The sequence below is a fragment of the Thunnus albacares genome, chromosome 9 (genome assembly GCF_914725855.1).
Source record: "Thunnus albacares chromosome 9, fThuAlb1.1, whole genome shotgun sequence".
Lineage (NCBI taxonomy): Eukaryota > Metazoa > Chordata > Actinopteri > Scombriformes > Scombridae > Thunnus > Thunnus albacares.
Window position 1 is genome coordinate 12439860 of NC_058114.1, and position 16542 is coordinate 12456401.

At 40.0% G+C, this 16542-nt stretch overlaps 2 protein-coding genes across 3 annotated transcripts in view; both read left to right on the forward strand.

Moving 5' to 3' along the window:
* Positions 1 to 16542, forward strand: part of rabgap1l (RAB GTPase activating protein 1-like) — a 129021-nt gene that overhangs the window by 42956 nt on the left and 69523 nt on the right. The gene's annotated exons all lie outside the window — the stretch shown is intronic.
* gpr52 (G protein-coupled receptor 52) lies at positions 4802 to 11893 on the forward strand. Its single transcript, XM_044361365.1, has one exon. The coding sequence runs from the start codon at positions 6626 to 6628 to the stop codon at positions 7742 to 7744; it is 1119 nt and encodes a 372-aa protein (XP_044217300.1). The 5' UTR covers positions 4802 to 6625; the 3' UTR covers positions 7745 to 11893.

Sequence of the window (16542 nt, forward strand, 5' to 3'; positions counted from 1 at the left end):
AGAGTTGGGTGTTTCAATCAATGGGATGACAATCAAGTGTGAGTCTGGAAGACCCTGCCTTATTTAAAGAAGAGAAATCTGGGTCTTCACTGTCAAACTCTGAGCTTCACAACACAGGTCTGCTCACCAAGCTGGAAAGGGTTATAAGACCATCTCTGAAGAGTTTGGACTCCACCAGTCGGCTGTCAGGCAAATCATATACAAATTGAAGACATCCAACACCATTGTTACCCTCCCCAGGAGTGGTCGAATAACAAAAATTGACCAAGAGCAGGTGTGTAATAGTCCAGGAGGCCACAATGGACCCCAGGGTAACGTCTAGGAAACTTAAGGTCTCTCTTGCAGTGGCTACAGTCGATGTTAATGAGTCCATCATCAGGAGAACATTGAACATCAATGGTGTGCATGGCAGAGTTGCAAGTAAAAAAGCCACTTCTCTCCAAACAGAACATTACTGTCGTCTACAGTTTGCTCAAGACCACATGGATAAGCCAGAAGGTGATTGGAACAATGTTCTGTGGATGGATGAGACCAAAGTCAAACTTTTTGGCTTGAATGAGAAGTGTTCTGTTTGGCAATGAGCAAACACTGTATTCCTGCATAAGAACCTTATCCTATCTGTGAAACAAGGTGGTGATAGTATCATGGTTTGGGCTGCTTTGCTGCCTCTAAACCAGGACAGCTTGCAATCATTGATGGAGCTATGAGTTCTGAGTTGTACCAACAAATTCTACAGGAAAATGTCAAGGTATCTGTCTGTGAACTGAAGCTCAACAGAAAGTAGGTCATGCAGTAAGACAACGACACTAAATGACAAGTTGTTCTACCAAAGAATGGTTAAAGCAGAAGAAAGATAATGTTTTGGAATGGCTGAGTCAAAGTCCTGACCTTAATCCTAAAGAAATGCTGTGGAAGGACCTGAAGCATGTAGTTCATGCAAAGAAGCCCACAACATCCCTGAGTTGAGACTGCTGATAAACAGTTACTGGAAACATTTGGTTAACTTGGTTAAATTATTGCTGCAAAAGGGGGCCACACCAGTTACTGAAAACAAGGGTTCACATACTTTTGCCTACCACAAATGTGTGAGATTGGATAATTTTCCTCAATAAATAAATGAAAAAGATGAAAAAAAGATTTTTTTTGTCTCATTTGTTTAATTGGGTTCACAGTTTTAGGACTTGTGTAAATATCTGATCACGTTTTAGGTCTTATTTATGCAGAAATACAGAAAATTCTAAAGAGTTCACAAACTTTCAAACCGCACTGTACATACAAAAAAAAACAATATATTTGAAACAAAATACTCTTACACAATTTAATGAGGTCCAGTTTCAGAGTAAAAGCTGTGAGTATGCTTCTGAAATTATTGTATATGAACTAATATGAGTTAGAGCATATCTGCTTAAGCATAGGCCCCTTTACTGTTGCAGGCCATTCTTGTACCCCAATTTAAGACTTAATATCTTCTTGATGAAACTGAATGAAAATAGCCACCAAGGCACAAATTAGAAGTAGAAACTGTCAATCATTCAATTTATGTTAAGCATAACAAAATGCTGCATTATTATCATCACCCAGTATTAACAAAAACGCCATGACTTCATGTAGTTAATAATAGCCCCGTAGGCCTTACTGCAGTTGTGTCGGGATCATAAATCCTTGCATTAACATTTTTGTGTTGTCTTCAAGTGTGAAGTTTGTCATTTGCTTTGTTTTTATTGAGTACTATGTGATACATGCTCTAGAAAGGTGCTCCAAAAATATACATTACTCACTCAATTACTTAGTTACCTTGTCCTGTTAAAGTGTCCTTGAGCAAGGTGGTGAATCCCCAACCTCCTTATTCTCTGTAAGTTGTTCTGGATAAACCTAAACGCCTATAATGTAGATCTAAACCCCCTGCCTATGCCAACACATTGTTGTTGAGACTGGAGTCAGCAGGAGCTCAGGGGTGGAGGAGGGTGGGATGCTGGGAAGCAGTAAAAGGTGAATCAGTCTCCACCTTTGTTTCCAAGTGGCCCCGCTGGCTTTGTTTGGGAGCAGAATGAATTATTAACGGTGGCCTTCTGGTCGTGTTTTTCATCAGTGTCCACCTCCAAAGGTAAAAAGCACTGTGCTGAGAGATCCCCATTGACTGGCTCCTGCCATAGTGACAACAGAACTGTCTGCATGATCTTATTTTTAGTCTTCATTTAGTTTTGTTTTTCTTTATGTTTCCCTCATTCTGAGCCCTCTCTGTTTTTCCATTCCTCTGTTTTTCTGAATGACCAAATTAATCAACACAGGTGTTGAAGAATACTGGTCTCAAAACAATTAAAGAGCTCTCCTCCTGAATGTCACCTTTACATGTATGCCAGTTCCCAATCATATTGTAGGAAACACATTATATTAGACCCTAAAGGGATATTTCATTTTACTGAGGTGGAATATGCTCTCATTTGGATGTTACAGACATCCATTAATGGACAATAAACCTCAAGCATATTGGCTTCCATTGGTTTCCTAAGTTGTGTCACTGCTTCACTGCTTTTATCTTAATGATGTAATGGTCAAATTCTAACACCTGTGACAACTGACCAACTACTGTTATATAAATTTTATGTGATCTGTGTTGTACATTTCTACCACCTTACTTTACAACTTTTGATTCAAATTACAATATTGTGATTTTACTCATTGTATTGTGTGAATCGCTGGCTTAACTTTGATTTGATTGTTCAAGTTGGTGATTTGATTTTGGAAACTGAATTAAATCAGTATTGTGATTAGCCAAAACAATATATTCATTTAATCTTAATGAAAGTTTATGAAATTATTTGGCAAATTGGAAAAGAAAGCAAAAAACAAAAACATAACTAGGTTAGCTGAACTGCAGGTACAGATTGTAGTTCATTTCGCACATTGTTATTATAGATAGTGAAAACTTTGACCATCTATCCGCAGATGCAACTAGAAAGTTCCAGCCACTACTTCCTCCATATTTAAAGTCGGCGAGTAAGTGTAAGCCATTTTCATTCGGTTGAATGCTCCGCCATAAACAGGTGCTGTGTCAAAGAATTGAATTGGCTGCATGCCCATTTTTCCTGTATATTATTGCATCTTATTACATCTTCCTCAAGGACACTCAATCAGAGGCCTATGTTCAGCCATTGTCTGTGAATTGCTTTTCCTCTGGAAGGCACAGTTCTTGCTGTTGTTTAGATAACACATTTGGTTTTACTCTGATGGTTTGAAATGTGAATTTGACCAAACACTTTAGTTTTGTTAATAAGACAAGGGGAATAGTATGATGTTTCCTTTGTCCCCCTGCTGTAGTATGCTTTGTAGGCTGTGAGGATGTCTATATTTTTCCATTAAAGATTGCCTAGTGCAACTTTAAATGTTCACCTAAGCAGTAATGCTCCCTTACTGACTCATCATGGTCAGCTCAGCCACCGAAATTATTTTTCTAGGGCATCTTTTTCTTTTCGCTTGTTGTTTGTGTCTTCATAGTGCAAAACCCCACTTCCTTTGTGATTGTCATGTTTGCTCCTTACAAACAATTTTTTTTCCAAATAATGAGAGCCGTCTACTCTTCCTGGGCCAGGTGCAGTGTTGTTTTCCAAAGTGGCCATTTTCCATCCAACTTGTAACCAGCCACTCCTCATTGACTCTAATAGGCTCTAATAGTGTAAAAAAAGAAAAGAAAAAAAGAAAACAAATATTTTAACAAAGTTAAGCTTAACTTTTCTTTTTTACAAGATCTTCCTGTCCAGTCTTGACACTTGACAGTTTCTTTCCATTCCCTTCTGCTCAGCTAATTTGCTGTCACTTGATCCTCTTTATCATCTGCTGGCCAGGGGATGCTCCCAACTGGCCGAAATGCCTGGCAACTGTAACTAAGGGGCAGACATAACTGTGCTAAGCTGTTGGTTAAATAAAGAATAAATAAAGTAACCAGATGAACTGGGAGACTGGAGAGGGGAGTGGACACATTTTACTAGGATTAGATGTTCCATGGGATTATGGAGGTTGAGTGTCATCCCATATAACTGTATACACAATGTATACATTATAGCATTATATTCTAATAACATTATTATATATCACTAACATTATATACTAATTAAACAAAGTGGCAAGCTGAGGCTGATGGTCACTGGCACTAAGAGGTTCTGCTTCTTCCTCCAAAGTAGAGAATGTAACAAGTGACTCATAAGGTTGTCATGAAATGTTCATTTTGTTATTTTTTACTGTGGCATTTTATCTCATGTCAGATTTCAGTGTTGTTGGTTATTTTTATGTATAAATTCATTAGACCTGTGTTTTTTTTTTAAAACATACTGGGGCTGGTGAGATATATGAAATGGGAAGGGAGACTGAGAAGAAGAAGTGGGAAGGAAACAAGGAAAGGAAAAAAGAGGAGGGGTAAAAGAGAGGGGGAGGAAAGGAGGGGGGGCTCTGGTTAATAGAAAATAGACTGTGAGAGATAAGTAATATGTAAATAGGAAATGTATCCAAATTTACCTCTGGGAGAAAGCCAGTGTGAGAGACAGAATAATGTGGCAGGGAGCCTCAGGTGCAGCTAGAAGGGGAGGAGGCGAGCAATGAGCGAGAAGCTGAGGGAGAGAGAGCGAGAGAGAGCGAGAAAGAGGGAGGGTTCGTGTGTGTGTGTGTGTGTGTGTGTGTGTGTGTGTGTGGAAAAAGAGAGAGATTGAGCGTGCAAGCTAGGGAAACTGTGTGAGAGGGAGGGAGGGAGGGAGGGAAGTGTAAGCCAGTCACAGCATCTCTCATTCTCACTGCACCAGGGCTGAGGGACTCTTCGTCCCCTCGCTTCCCTCGCTGCAGATTTAACTCATTTCCATCAGCGCAGTCATCTTTTTTTTCTTGCTTTTTACTTGCTGCTTTTGACAGATTCATCGTGATCATCTCCTCCTGTATGCCACGATCTAAGGATTTATTTATTAAAACGTGGGTTGTCCTGTTATTGGAAGCAAAAGGGGGACGTTTGCAGAGGACAGTGCTTAAAACTGGGACTCCGACTGGGACTTGGTCTTTCCTTTATGCTGCTAGAGTGGATTCTCCTTTTGTTGCGCTGCCAGTGTTTTGTTCAAGACGACAGACATACTGAGAGTGGACTTAAAGGCGAGGCTGTATAGGACCCTATCCCTCTACAACTAAACAGTACGCATACTTGAAAGGACTAAGGCAAGTTAGAAAATCTATGGTTGCATTAAGCACTTGAGGAGAAGGTGCTAAGCCTGCCCCCTGCCAATGCTTCAGAATGTCACAACAAAAATGCAAGTAACAAGTTTATGGGATAAATGAATGGATTGGCAATTGGTCCCCACACCCCTCTCTGCAAGTGTCTGCCACAGGATTGCTGAGGAGTCAAAGTGAGTGGAGCGCTGAGTTATTCAGCTGGCCTCTCATTGCTCCTGGAGAGTCCTTTCACCTGCCTGCATGGGAGTCTGACATTCAACACTTTCATCTGCTACTAGACTTTTACATTTGTTTGTCTTTCGCGTCTTGCAGTCCAGAACACTGAGAGGCAAGGTTGCACATTTGGATTTAAACTTAATATTACTTTTATGGCAGACCTCATCCAGACATTTTGATGCGCTTGGTTTTTACCTCATTCTGCCTAGGGATGCCTTGTAAACACATTTTCCCCCCAGTGCCGTGCGTGCTGAGAGAGCTGTGACATTATCTCCTGCGGAGATCCCCATGTTTTTCTAGCCTGTGTCTGTGTTTTGATTCAGACAATAGCTGGGCATACATGGGCTCCAGACACTGACCAGAGGACCACCAAAATAAGGGAAGCCTACTGTTACATAGTAAACACACTAGCTCCATTTCACAGTGAAACTTTGGATTGTATTTAAGGCTTGATTCAGAGATGGATGTAATTTTCTTCTCCAGACTTTGGTATACACCAAGAGAGACTACCACAAAGATTTTTCCTTTAAGCAATGATTGCCTGAAAAGTATTTTTGAAAGGTAACTCCACTCAGTAAATTTCATCTGATCTCTAAGTGTGAAATAGGAGCCATATGCTGCTTACTTACTTAATCTCTTCTGAGGATCTGTCAAGACAGAAGTGCTTTGCTTCATGCTTTAACCTCTCATCTTCTGTGCTCTCTGCCCTTGTGAGGACGGTTTATGCCCTCAGCCTCCCGGTGGCAGCCCTCATTAGAATCAGGAGATGAGGCCATAGACTGGCAGGCAAAGCAGCAGGGAAACTCGCCTTTGGGATAGATGCCGGCCACAGCACTAATACTACCCCGCTTTAGGTTTACTGAAGGAATACAGCTTTTTTTCTCACTACTCCTGACTGCTACCCACCCACTATTTTCACTAACCATGAGTGATTGGAAAAGGAGAGCTGAACGGGTTGTCCTACCCTCCCAGAGGCTGTATTGATTTTCCTCCAGTCAGTGTTCATTTGATTGAGACCCAGCTATGTGAGAGTAACGTGAAAGAGAGAGTGCCTGTGCTAGAGAGTATTGAGCTCTGTTAACTGAAGGAGGCTGCAGACACCCAGAAAAGAGCAGGAGGGGGGTAGGCAGTTCTCCAGTTTCAGACCAGCTGCCTTATGGGTGGCACACCACAAACCTGACCCACCTGGATAGCACCCAGAACAATGAACCAGTCTGAACTGACAACGGACCCTGTGCTCATTGCCAACACCAGCCATGGAGACTTCTTTCCCGACAGGGCCTCCAACCACTCCTGTCCCTTGGGCTGGGGGCTGAATGAAGGCCTAGAGGCTTGCGTTCTGGAGACTGCTGTCATTGTGCTTCTGACAGTGCTCATTATTGCAGGGAACCTAACGGTGATCTTTGTGTTCCACTGTGCGCCTCTGCTACACCACTACACCACCAGCTACTTCATCCAGACCATGGCCTACGCTGATCTACTCGTGGGTCTTAGCTGCCTGGTGCCCACCCTGTCTCTGCTCCACTACCCAGCTGGTGTCCAGGAGCCCATCACATGCCAGGTCTTCAGCTATGTCATTTCTGTTCTCAAGAGTGTTTCAATGGCCTGTTTGGCCTGTATCAGTGTGGACCGCTACCTGGCCATAACTAAACCACTATCTTACAACCAACTGGTGACGCCATGCCGGCTACGGGGCTGCATCACACTCATCTGGGTCTACTCTAGCCTGGTCTTCTTGCCCTCCTTCTTTGGATGGGGTAAGCCAGGCTATCATGGGGACATTTTTGAGTGGTGCGCTCACTCTTGGCCCACTTCTGCCCTCTTTACAGGCTTTGTGGTGTGCTTGCTCTATGCACCTGCTGCACTTGTGGTCTGTTTTACCTATTATCATATTTTTCGCATTTGCCAGCAGCACAACAGGGAGATCAGTGAACGGAGGGCACGTTTTCCCAGTCAGGAGATGGAGGCTGGTGAGGGTGGTGGCAGTGGACATCATGGAGGGCATGGACCAGATCGTCGCTATGCGATGGTGCTCTTTCGCATCACCAGTGTTTTCTATATGCTGTGGCTGCCCTACATCATCTACTTCCTGCTAGAGAGCTCCCATGTGCTAGATAGCCCTGCCCTCTCCTTCATCACCACCTGGCTGGCCATCAGCAACAGCTTTTGCAACTGTGTGATCTACAGCCTGTCCAATAGTGTGTTCCGCCTAGGCATGCGAAGGCTCTCGCAGACAATTTGCTCCTTCAGCCACTGTGCGGCTGATGACAGGGACTTTGGGGAGCCTAAACCAAGGAAGAGAGCAAACTCATGCTCCATCTGAAAGGATGACTTTCACAGGATGAGGATACTCCTGGAATCTACAAATGGGAATCATAAATCTCAACAAGCTGACCAGCTAGTTAACTCTCAGTTAAATTGGCAGGGCTCCATTAAACAGAAAACATTTTCTGTTGTAACAGCCTGTTAGCTGACACCAGTGACATTGCCTTGGTCACAATAAACCATGGATTATTGCATTACAAGCTTTTCAAGGAGATGGGTGTAGTGTCTATACAGAGAGATTTAATGAGAGAATGCTTTTATTCTATGGTATGTGACTTAGCTGTGGATCACACAGAAAGTAGTCTCCCCATGGCTTTTTCAGTCTTTACATCTCTCACTGTATGCCATCAGCCAGGTCAGACCTGGTGAGAAGACAAAACTGTAAATTCCAAAAGATTCAAATATTTCCACAGACATCAAATGTGACCACACTGTTTAATACCAGTTAAATTTTGTTCGTGTTGTGAATTAGATTGACCTTCTATTGGATATCTGCGTACTTTCTATGACTGTCATCAGCAGAAACAATATAATCTACACATACTTATGCTCACAAACCTGTTTAAAGGTTGTAAATGGATATTAGAATTTTTAACTATATGAACACACCGTGACAATGACAACAGCCATTATGCTGCTGATAAGTAACAGATGGTGTATGGCCTTGACTGTTTTCGACAGGAAAGTGAGCAGTCCTTTTCTGCTGAACTATTTTATGTTGAGACTGTGAACATGATGTGGGCAGGTGAACAGGAGAGAGATGCAAAAAAAGTGATGATATACTGGCCACATTTTTAAAATTTTAATAGAGTGATTGGCTAATCACTAATCTGACAGTTGGTTGAAATTTGGTTTAAGTTGTTTACTCAGACCTTCACTAAAATGGTCCTTTAATAGTGCAAAACAATCTTAAACGGTAAAACTCCAAATTAGCACTGTATAGATAGTTATGCAAAACATGCTCCAACATCACATCATCAAACTATCTTTACTTGCAAGAGGAGCACTAAAACCTTTAAATGAATTTAAAATCCTCAAAACAGGAATTACGTTTTCACTTAACTTTATATAGAGACTAATCTATAATGTAGACAGCCAGTTTCAACTCATTTAACACATTGCCTACCGCAGTAGTGTGACCTGCATCAGATTTTCTACAGATGATGTGCTGCTTCCATTTTTTTTTTTTTTTACCAATTTAAATGTCAGCTGATTATGATTGGTCACCAACTGATTGGTGCACCCCTATGAAAAAGCACCTTATTTTCAAAATTCAGTAAAAGCATCTGTAGGGTTTATCCTGATTTGACACTGAGGCCTCTATATTAAGGGCAGTGATCTGATGCTCTTGGCTGATATCTATCCAGCACAGTGTTTTTTATGAAATAGCCCATCACAGCCAGGATTCCCACCATTGGTGTAGCATTCCTGATATGGCTGTGTTATGAGTATTCTGCTAACAGTTCGATCAATGTTTATTGGATAGTGAACAAATAACAGAAATAAATTGCCATTGCCTAATTATGAATTTCATATATTTTTTTATTATGCAAAAGCAAAATAGATTAGTTACATTTTACTTCAGAAACTATGTACCTGAAGGAAGTTGCTTTTAACTCACATTTTTGCCTGTGTCACTTTTAGGAAAGGAAAGTGATAGTGGTGGCAGTGTAGACCTGAAGATGCCTATGACAGTATGTTATGTTTCCCCAGCAGTGGTGGACAGGAGTTTAAGTAAAAGAGATCTGATGTATCTGATCTCTTTATCACTGTAAGGTTAAAACTTCAGCTATCTAAAATTACATGCTTATTTGTCATAAAGGTTTGAGGCTATCGGTAGCTGATTTTGCATTGGTTTGTGGTTTAATTTTGCCCACTTTCTTTCCATTTTATCAGTTCTGTTGCTGATGAACATGAAAAGTCACTGCCCTTAAACTACAGGCCTGACTGTCTATAGACTTCTCAATGCTTTTGTGAATGAACACATATGAATCACACTATACATTTTGGGGAAAAAACATTTAGTTGGCAGCTAGGCTGTTTTTTTTCCATGGTATTTGTGCCCAAGCAACAGATGACTGTTGTGGGACGGGCAGCATATAAATCTTAAAAATGGAGTCCTTAATGTATTGTTTGTGGACTTCTTATTGGAGATGGGTAATTAACTGTATTCTGCTAAAAAAAATTGTAATTCTTGTGTTCTTCTACTGTGCCCTCAGAGGTTGGTAAAACCTTAAGACTGTTCCCCAATCTGGGACTTTTGATATACAAAATGCAGATGATGAGTGTTGTGAAAGCAAACTAAAGACTGCCTTTTGGTTATGATTCTCACCCTTTGCCACAGCACAGTATTATAGTCATTCCAATCGATTTACCTTGTACATTCCCTTGAACATTGGATCAGTGTCAAAGCATAATTCATTTCACACGAATACAGCCACGTACGCCAGCCAACGACATATGCTATTTCCCTCTTTGCTCTTGTAGTAGTGTTGGTCATCTGTGGTTTAGGCCTTGCTTGTAGTGTATATGTGTCCATGCTAGAAACCAAGTGACACAGCAAACCCAGCCCCTTGATATTGTAACTGTTCCATTTTATGCTGCTCAACAGTACCCAGTGTAAGTCATTCCTCATTTTAAAGCTGCATTAAGTAATTTTTGACCACTAGGGACAGGAAGACTCTGAGCCTTTAGCTTATTATAGTTTAGTGGCATGTTAGCAAGCAATTTGATAGCAGAAAACAGAACATCATGAGCATTCTAGTCTTTCTAGCCACCTAATGAATGTAGGTATAATATTGTTTTAAGCCAAGGTTTGGTAAACAGAAAAAATAGCAGTCTTTTTTGGGTTATCTACATGCTCTAATTTCTTCACCAGCTTTTACTTCGGCTTTCTGCAGTTTCACATGAGGCAGGTAGCCTACGGTCAACTTGAAATAGTCCTGTGCTGGGAGTGGCTGCCCATGGTTTATGCTGTATGTGCCGCATCGTTATGGTTTTGTTGGTTCAGATAACTTTGATAACCAAATCAGTGAGGTAAAATCATCTGTAAAGCTGCAGAATGGGATGTTGATTCTCAGTGGGATCATCAGCATTCATTACCCTTTTACATAATCAGGAGTTGTTTGATTCATTGTTTATATGAAAAAATATTGCTTTATGCAGCTTTAATGCATTACAGATTGTTCTGTATACGTGCCTAAAGATGTATTTTGTAGGAAAAGTGAAAATGTGAAAAAGATGTTGAGAAGTAATTACTGTTACATGGACATGCTGCACTTTTTAAAAACATTTTCCAGCTATATGTGTGGAACATGAACATACCTTGTGACCATGTATATATCTGAAGGTACATTGGGCCTCATTCTAATATGTGCGTGGAAATGTTCTTGTGCGCATGCAAAATTACTGTCGGATTCATGACACGTGTGCACTGGCCAATTTTGTTCTTATTACTGTGCATATGTTAGTGAATCATAATCATTCTAAATTGACAGATGCGTGCCCACTATCGGTAATTAGCATACTATCACGCCCCCATTTCTCTATAAGGAAAGCTCTGTTGGAGCGGTGCAGCAGTGGAGAGAGCTGTCACTCATTGCAAAGAGGGCCATGATGGTTAAAATGTAGAAAAACTTAACTGCTGGTGAAATGCAAACAATAGTTTCAGAAGTAGAAGCCAGAAAAGGCAGATTTGGTGGTAAACATGTCATTGGCACAACCATTTGGAACCTGATTGTGAATCCTTCATACAGTCTGCATACCTGTTGCACCACTACCACGCAGTACATCCGTAACAAAATAAAAAGTTGGTTAATTTGTAGATCTGTGGAATTGATCTAAATAAATCTCTACCGTTGTGCCAGGTGCGCATCGTCTTTCATCTCTGTCCACAACAGGCCGTGATGTAGCGACAGCAGAGCATCCCTCTCTGTGCCACCACTGAACTGTCAGGCTGTGAAGAACACTGAACAGGTTGTTGGTTGACAAGCTGCATATATCACGGCCAAATCTGATGGAGTAAATTAATCGGTGTCACATTCCAATATGGAAAGTCTGATATATAAGCCATTGTCATTTAAAAGTGGGAACAGGACAATTTTAATTTATTAATAATTCCATTACATTTATGACGATGATTTATGGATTACAACGGCTTAGCTATTAATTTTATAATTAGTAAATAAATTGTGTGTTATCAGCAATTTCACACTTTTAAATTTTGTATATTTAGGCCCAATCATTTTTTAAATAACTGGTTCTAATATGCTATTTACATTGATTAAATATTGACTATCATTTTTTAAGACTGTGGGATGTTTATGATTTGTGTTCGAAGGCAGTTCTAAATTTGTTCGCAGAGTAAGAACAAATTCAGGTAAGAACGTATCGATGAATCCCGGATTTGTGCTTAAAACGTTCGTACGCAGTTTAAGTACAGATTTGTGCGTATGCACATACGTGAATGAGGCCCATTGTCATTTGATTTAGTTCTCCATGTTCAGAGGGGTTTCCACTTGAACAAAAAATTGTCAAGTCATTCATTTATCACAGCCGATCTGACTTATGCCTTCAAATGGGTACATGTTCTACTGTCTGACGTCTACATCATATCTGTAAGATAAGAGGAGACAGCAGATTTGTTTTGTTCTTGTGAATTCCCTTCTATGGCCATATGACATTGCGTATATGAGGAATAACAGTAGGGAACCACAGCATAGCCGTGTCAAATACTAGACTTAAGATAATTATTTTTTTATTTTGATAGCTCGTGTTTTTGGCGCTCCTTGGGAGCATAGTGCAGTGGGGTAGTAGATGAAATTTATAGAATCTGAATTAGTGCTGTATTATCTTCACAATGTGGTGACAAACAACAACATATAAGACGGGAGAAGGCAAAATTATGTAATTGCCTAAAATAAAATAGCTCAGTTGTTACCATATAGTGTAAAACTTGGAATATTACCATTAAAGTGGAGATTACAGTTTTTGGTCAGAAGTTGCACAAATATTAATTCCTTTGGTGCGCTTTTTTTGTAGCAGGTTATGTGAAATGTGTGTCTTGGCTCAGGGTTTCGAAACTCTTAAGAGCCACTGAATGAATATTTAAAAGATAAATTGTTTATATGTGTCTGTATTACACTGACCAAACTGAAGTGGTAGAAAATCAAAACTATTATCTTGTTCAAACAAATAGTCTTATTTTCAAGTGCATTGAGTAAAAAGAGTTGAATTAATTACAGGATAATATGTATTTATTTATTAAGTTATTATGTTTAAACCTTTACACAATATACTGTATATGAGTATACTGTATGTAAAGTGCGTGTATCTGTTTTTAACCTGCTGTACAGCCAAAAAAAAAAAAAAAATCAGACCAATTCTTACAAAGGTATGGCGCACCCATTTGTGTTAAATCTAGGCTTCTGATGTTTTGACTAGGAGGCAGAGTGTGTTAAATTACACAGTATCTATTTTTTTATTTTGAAATTTTGTCAAAGGCTATGGTCTTGCTGTTGCTGCCAACCCAATAAAGGTGAAAATAGTAGACATTCACATTTGTGTAAGTTGCTTTTGTGAAATGTGTGTGTTTCTGTAGCAGCAACCACTTGTTAGCCAATCTGCATTTATGTATTGTTGAATTTGAGGAACATTAATTGGCATAGTTATGATGATCTTTTCCCATGATTACTAGATGTTGAGGTTTCATTCATAACCAGCAGAAATCTCCAGAGCAACCGACATACTTGGCACCCATTTTAAGGAGTAATGAAGACAGAGATGTGGAGAATGAGGGCTTGCTACTGTTTGGCTGCCAGTTTGAATCCCCAGACTTGTTTGGATCTGTGTGATTAGCTAAAACTTGTCTCAACATTGTTAATGTTCCCTTGAGCAAAATAATTAGATACTAGCAAGATAGTTGGGTATACTTATACTTGGATTATTTTTTATGTGATGAATGTGTAAGAATCACAGAAGTAATCACACAAATATTTGTGTGTATGAAAAATTTAAATCTATGATAGCTGAAATGTCTGCCATCTTAAGAGCAGATCAAATGTTAAAGAGAGAGAATCTGGGATTAAAGACACCACCCTGTCATTTCATAGCCATTTTATCAGAGAATGAAGCCTGTAAGGGAAACTATTGTTTCTCCCAAAATGATCATATACCTGTAAAATTCTGCCACTGATGGATGTCCAACTCAGTTTTAATAAATTTCCGCTTCCATAGTTTAAGTTTGTGTCTTAACATTAACTGCATGGCAACAGTGATCAATGAGCACATAGCAACAAAGTTGGCAAACAAAGAAAGCAAAGACTTAAATTTCAGGTCTCTTCATTTTCTTCTGACTCAGTAGATGGCTAGTCTCGCGATACCAGACAATCAGCCTGCCGAAGTCTGGGGATTCTAAGTGCACGACAGTCCCATTCTCCTCAGTAGTGAACTGCATGTCACTGCCCCAATATGAAGGGCCAACCTAAAAACTTTGGATTGCTTCTGCAATGCAGGTCTTTTCTTAAGCTTTATAATTGTTTCCAGCCAGTTTTAACAATGAAACCTGGGAGATTGTCCTCAATCTCTATGAGCAAAGCATTTAGAGACTGACCTGTGAGTTTAGCAGATGGCTGATCAGGTGGCATTTGACAGGCTAAGCTAGGTAACAAATCTGCAGCAGGTTAACCAGTCCTTTGCCATTGGGGGTTGACGAACACAATCGTGTCTTCTCTCGGTGTGAACAATATCCTCATTATAAAGCCTGATCCCTTGTTCCTGGTTTTAAGTTGGCCTTTGAAATGCATACACTCAACCTTTTAGACTGCAGACGAGCTTCGAAGCAGCCGTGTTCCCTCTGTCTTCACCCAGGAGTTTAATAGAGAGATGAGCAAGCAGAGAAGAAAGGGTGTAGCGGGAGGAGATTGAAAGGAAGAACAGCAGAGGATGGAAAGGAACTGAGTGGAGAGAGAAAATATGATGAGACATTTGGAGGGAAGAACGAGTTGAGTAGATTGCCTGAAAGAGAAGAGCAAGATGATAGAGGAAAAGAGGATCTGGAGGGGGAAAAAGGGAGGTTAGGGGAAAATATGAGTGGAAAGAGGAGGAGGGCATGGGAATGAAAAGAGGAAGGAGCAAGAGAGAAAGGATTAGGGGGGATATAGGCAGTTTGCAGTCATTTATAAAATGCTGTTAAGATCCATTTTAGTAAAATGTTAAATTGTAAAAGGTTGTTCAACGTTATTTGTTTAGGGAGATATTTTTATACACAAACAAAATTTGCAAAATAGAGAATCAAATGTAGGTCTTAGGTTCTTCAACACACCTTATACTGTAAAAGCCATTTTTTTATTATCACAGTTCTTAGTAGCTTTACACAGCTGCACTATAAAAGTATGTATAATTATTTCAGCACAAGAGAACCAAATTTAAATTGTCATTTATAGCACCAGTAATTTTTTTATCAAGCTATTGAAGCTGTGAAAAATGCTCAATAGATCAAAAAGGGTTGTTTGATTTTTTTAAATCATTTTTTTCCCCTCTGTTTCATTTGTTTTGGAATGAAAGCCTGTATTTCATCCTCCTACCATGAAAACATTTCATCCATACTTACTATTTAGCCAAACCAAGAGCAGCTTCCAAGTCAAGGCCTGCTAAATATTCATGGCCACCACTATATCAGAAATTCCCTTTTATTTCCACAAATGGCAGCACTTGCCTCACTTCCTCTTTCCCTTTCCATCTTGCCACTTTCCTCCTCCTCCTCTTTTCGTCCTGATTGAGAAAGGACCACCTGACTCTCTTTGAGGTGGGGAAGTCATAATTGGAGGGGAAGCCAGTTCCTGCCTCTGTGTGCTAATGGTGGGGGCTTGCGGCGCCCACCGAAAGCCTTTGATGGCATAAGGAGGACACACTCATACACCCAAACACCAACACAACCTCATACATCTTTCATGGCTTCAGTCAGCCTTTGAAAACCTGGGCTGCAGACTGTGGTCTGACAGCTGACAGGTCTTGATCTAGACATTGATTGTGTTTTACAGTATATAATGTGCTGTGTGTGTTTAAACATTTTCCAAACATCAATGTACAATACACATTAATAAGTGAGCATGCTGGCTGTTTCCCAGTAACAGCAGATGCCGACATCTTTACTCTGACCACAGTCTTATACTGGTGGCCTATGTAGCGCCACTGAAGCTTATGTGGGTGTGGTGTCTTGGTCATAAACACTAACTGTAGTTGTTGAGGGGAGGAAAAATAGGTTCTCATTTTCTTGTCGTGTCCAATTTTCCCAGTTGTTAAGACAGAATTTGTAGTACGAAGCCCTGTATGATACTTATGCTTTGGGATTTTTGCACCAAGCTCTTGAGTGTCTAACTGCTCAATGTTTGATGCCATCTTTGGTGTAGTTTGAATGTGCAGGAAGTTATCAATTTAATAAACCAAAAAAAAAAGTGACAACTTTAAATGCATACCTTTTCACTGTGTTTTGGAGCAAAGTGTCAAGAAATCGATCGATCGAACAATCACAATTTGATACTAATGCACATGAGAAATAAAAATGATGACAATATAGTAAAAAAACACTAAAATAGATTTAAATAAAATAAGAACTAGATAAAAGCATATAACGTGTAGAGAATGAAACTGAGAAGTTATTGTTTAATTCTACCATTACATCCGTAGTTTCAGTCAGTGCTTTGGTTTCAGTCAACATCATGGATGAGAATGTACACCACACATTACACTGTAAAACTGTATAATGCGATTCAGCTACACAACTGCATAGCAAATGTT

What these genes read in the sequence shown, in the direction of transcription:
- gpr52 (XM_044361365.1), top strand. Translation starts at nt 6,626, where the DNA reads ATGAACCAGTCTGAACTGACAACGGACCCTGTGCTCATTGCCAACACC.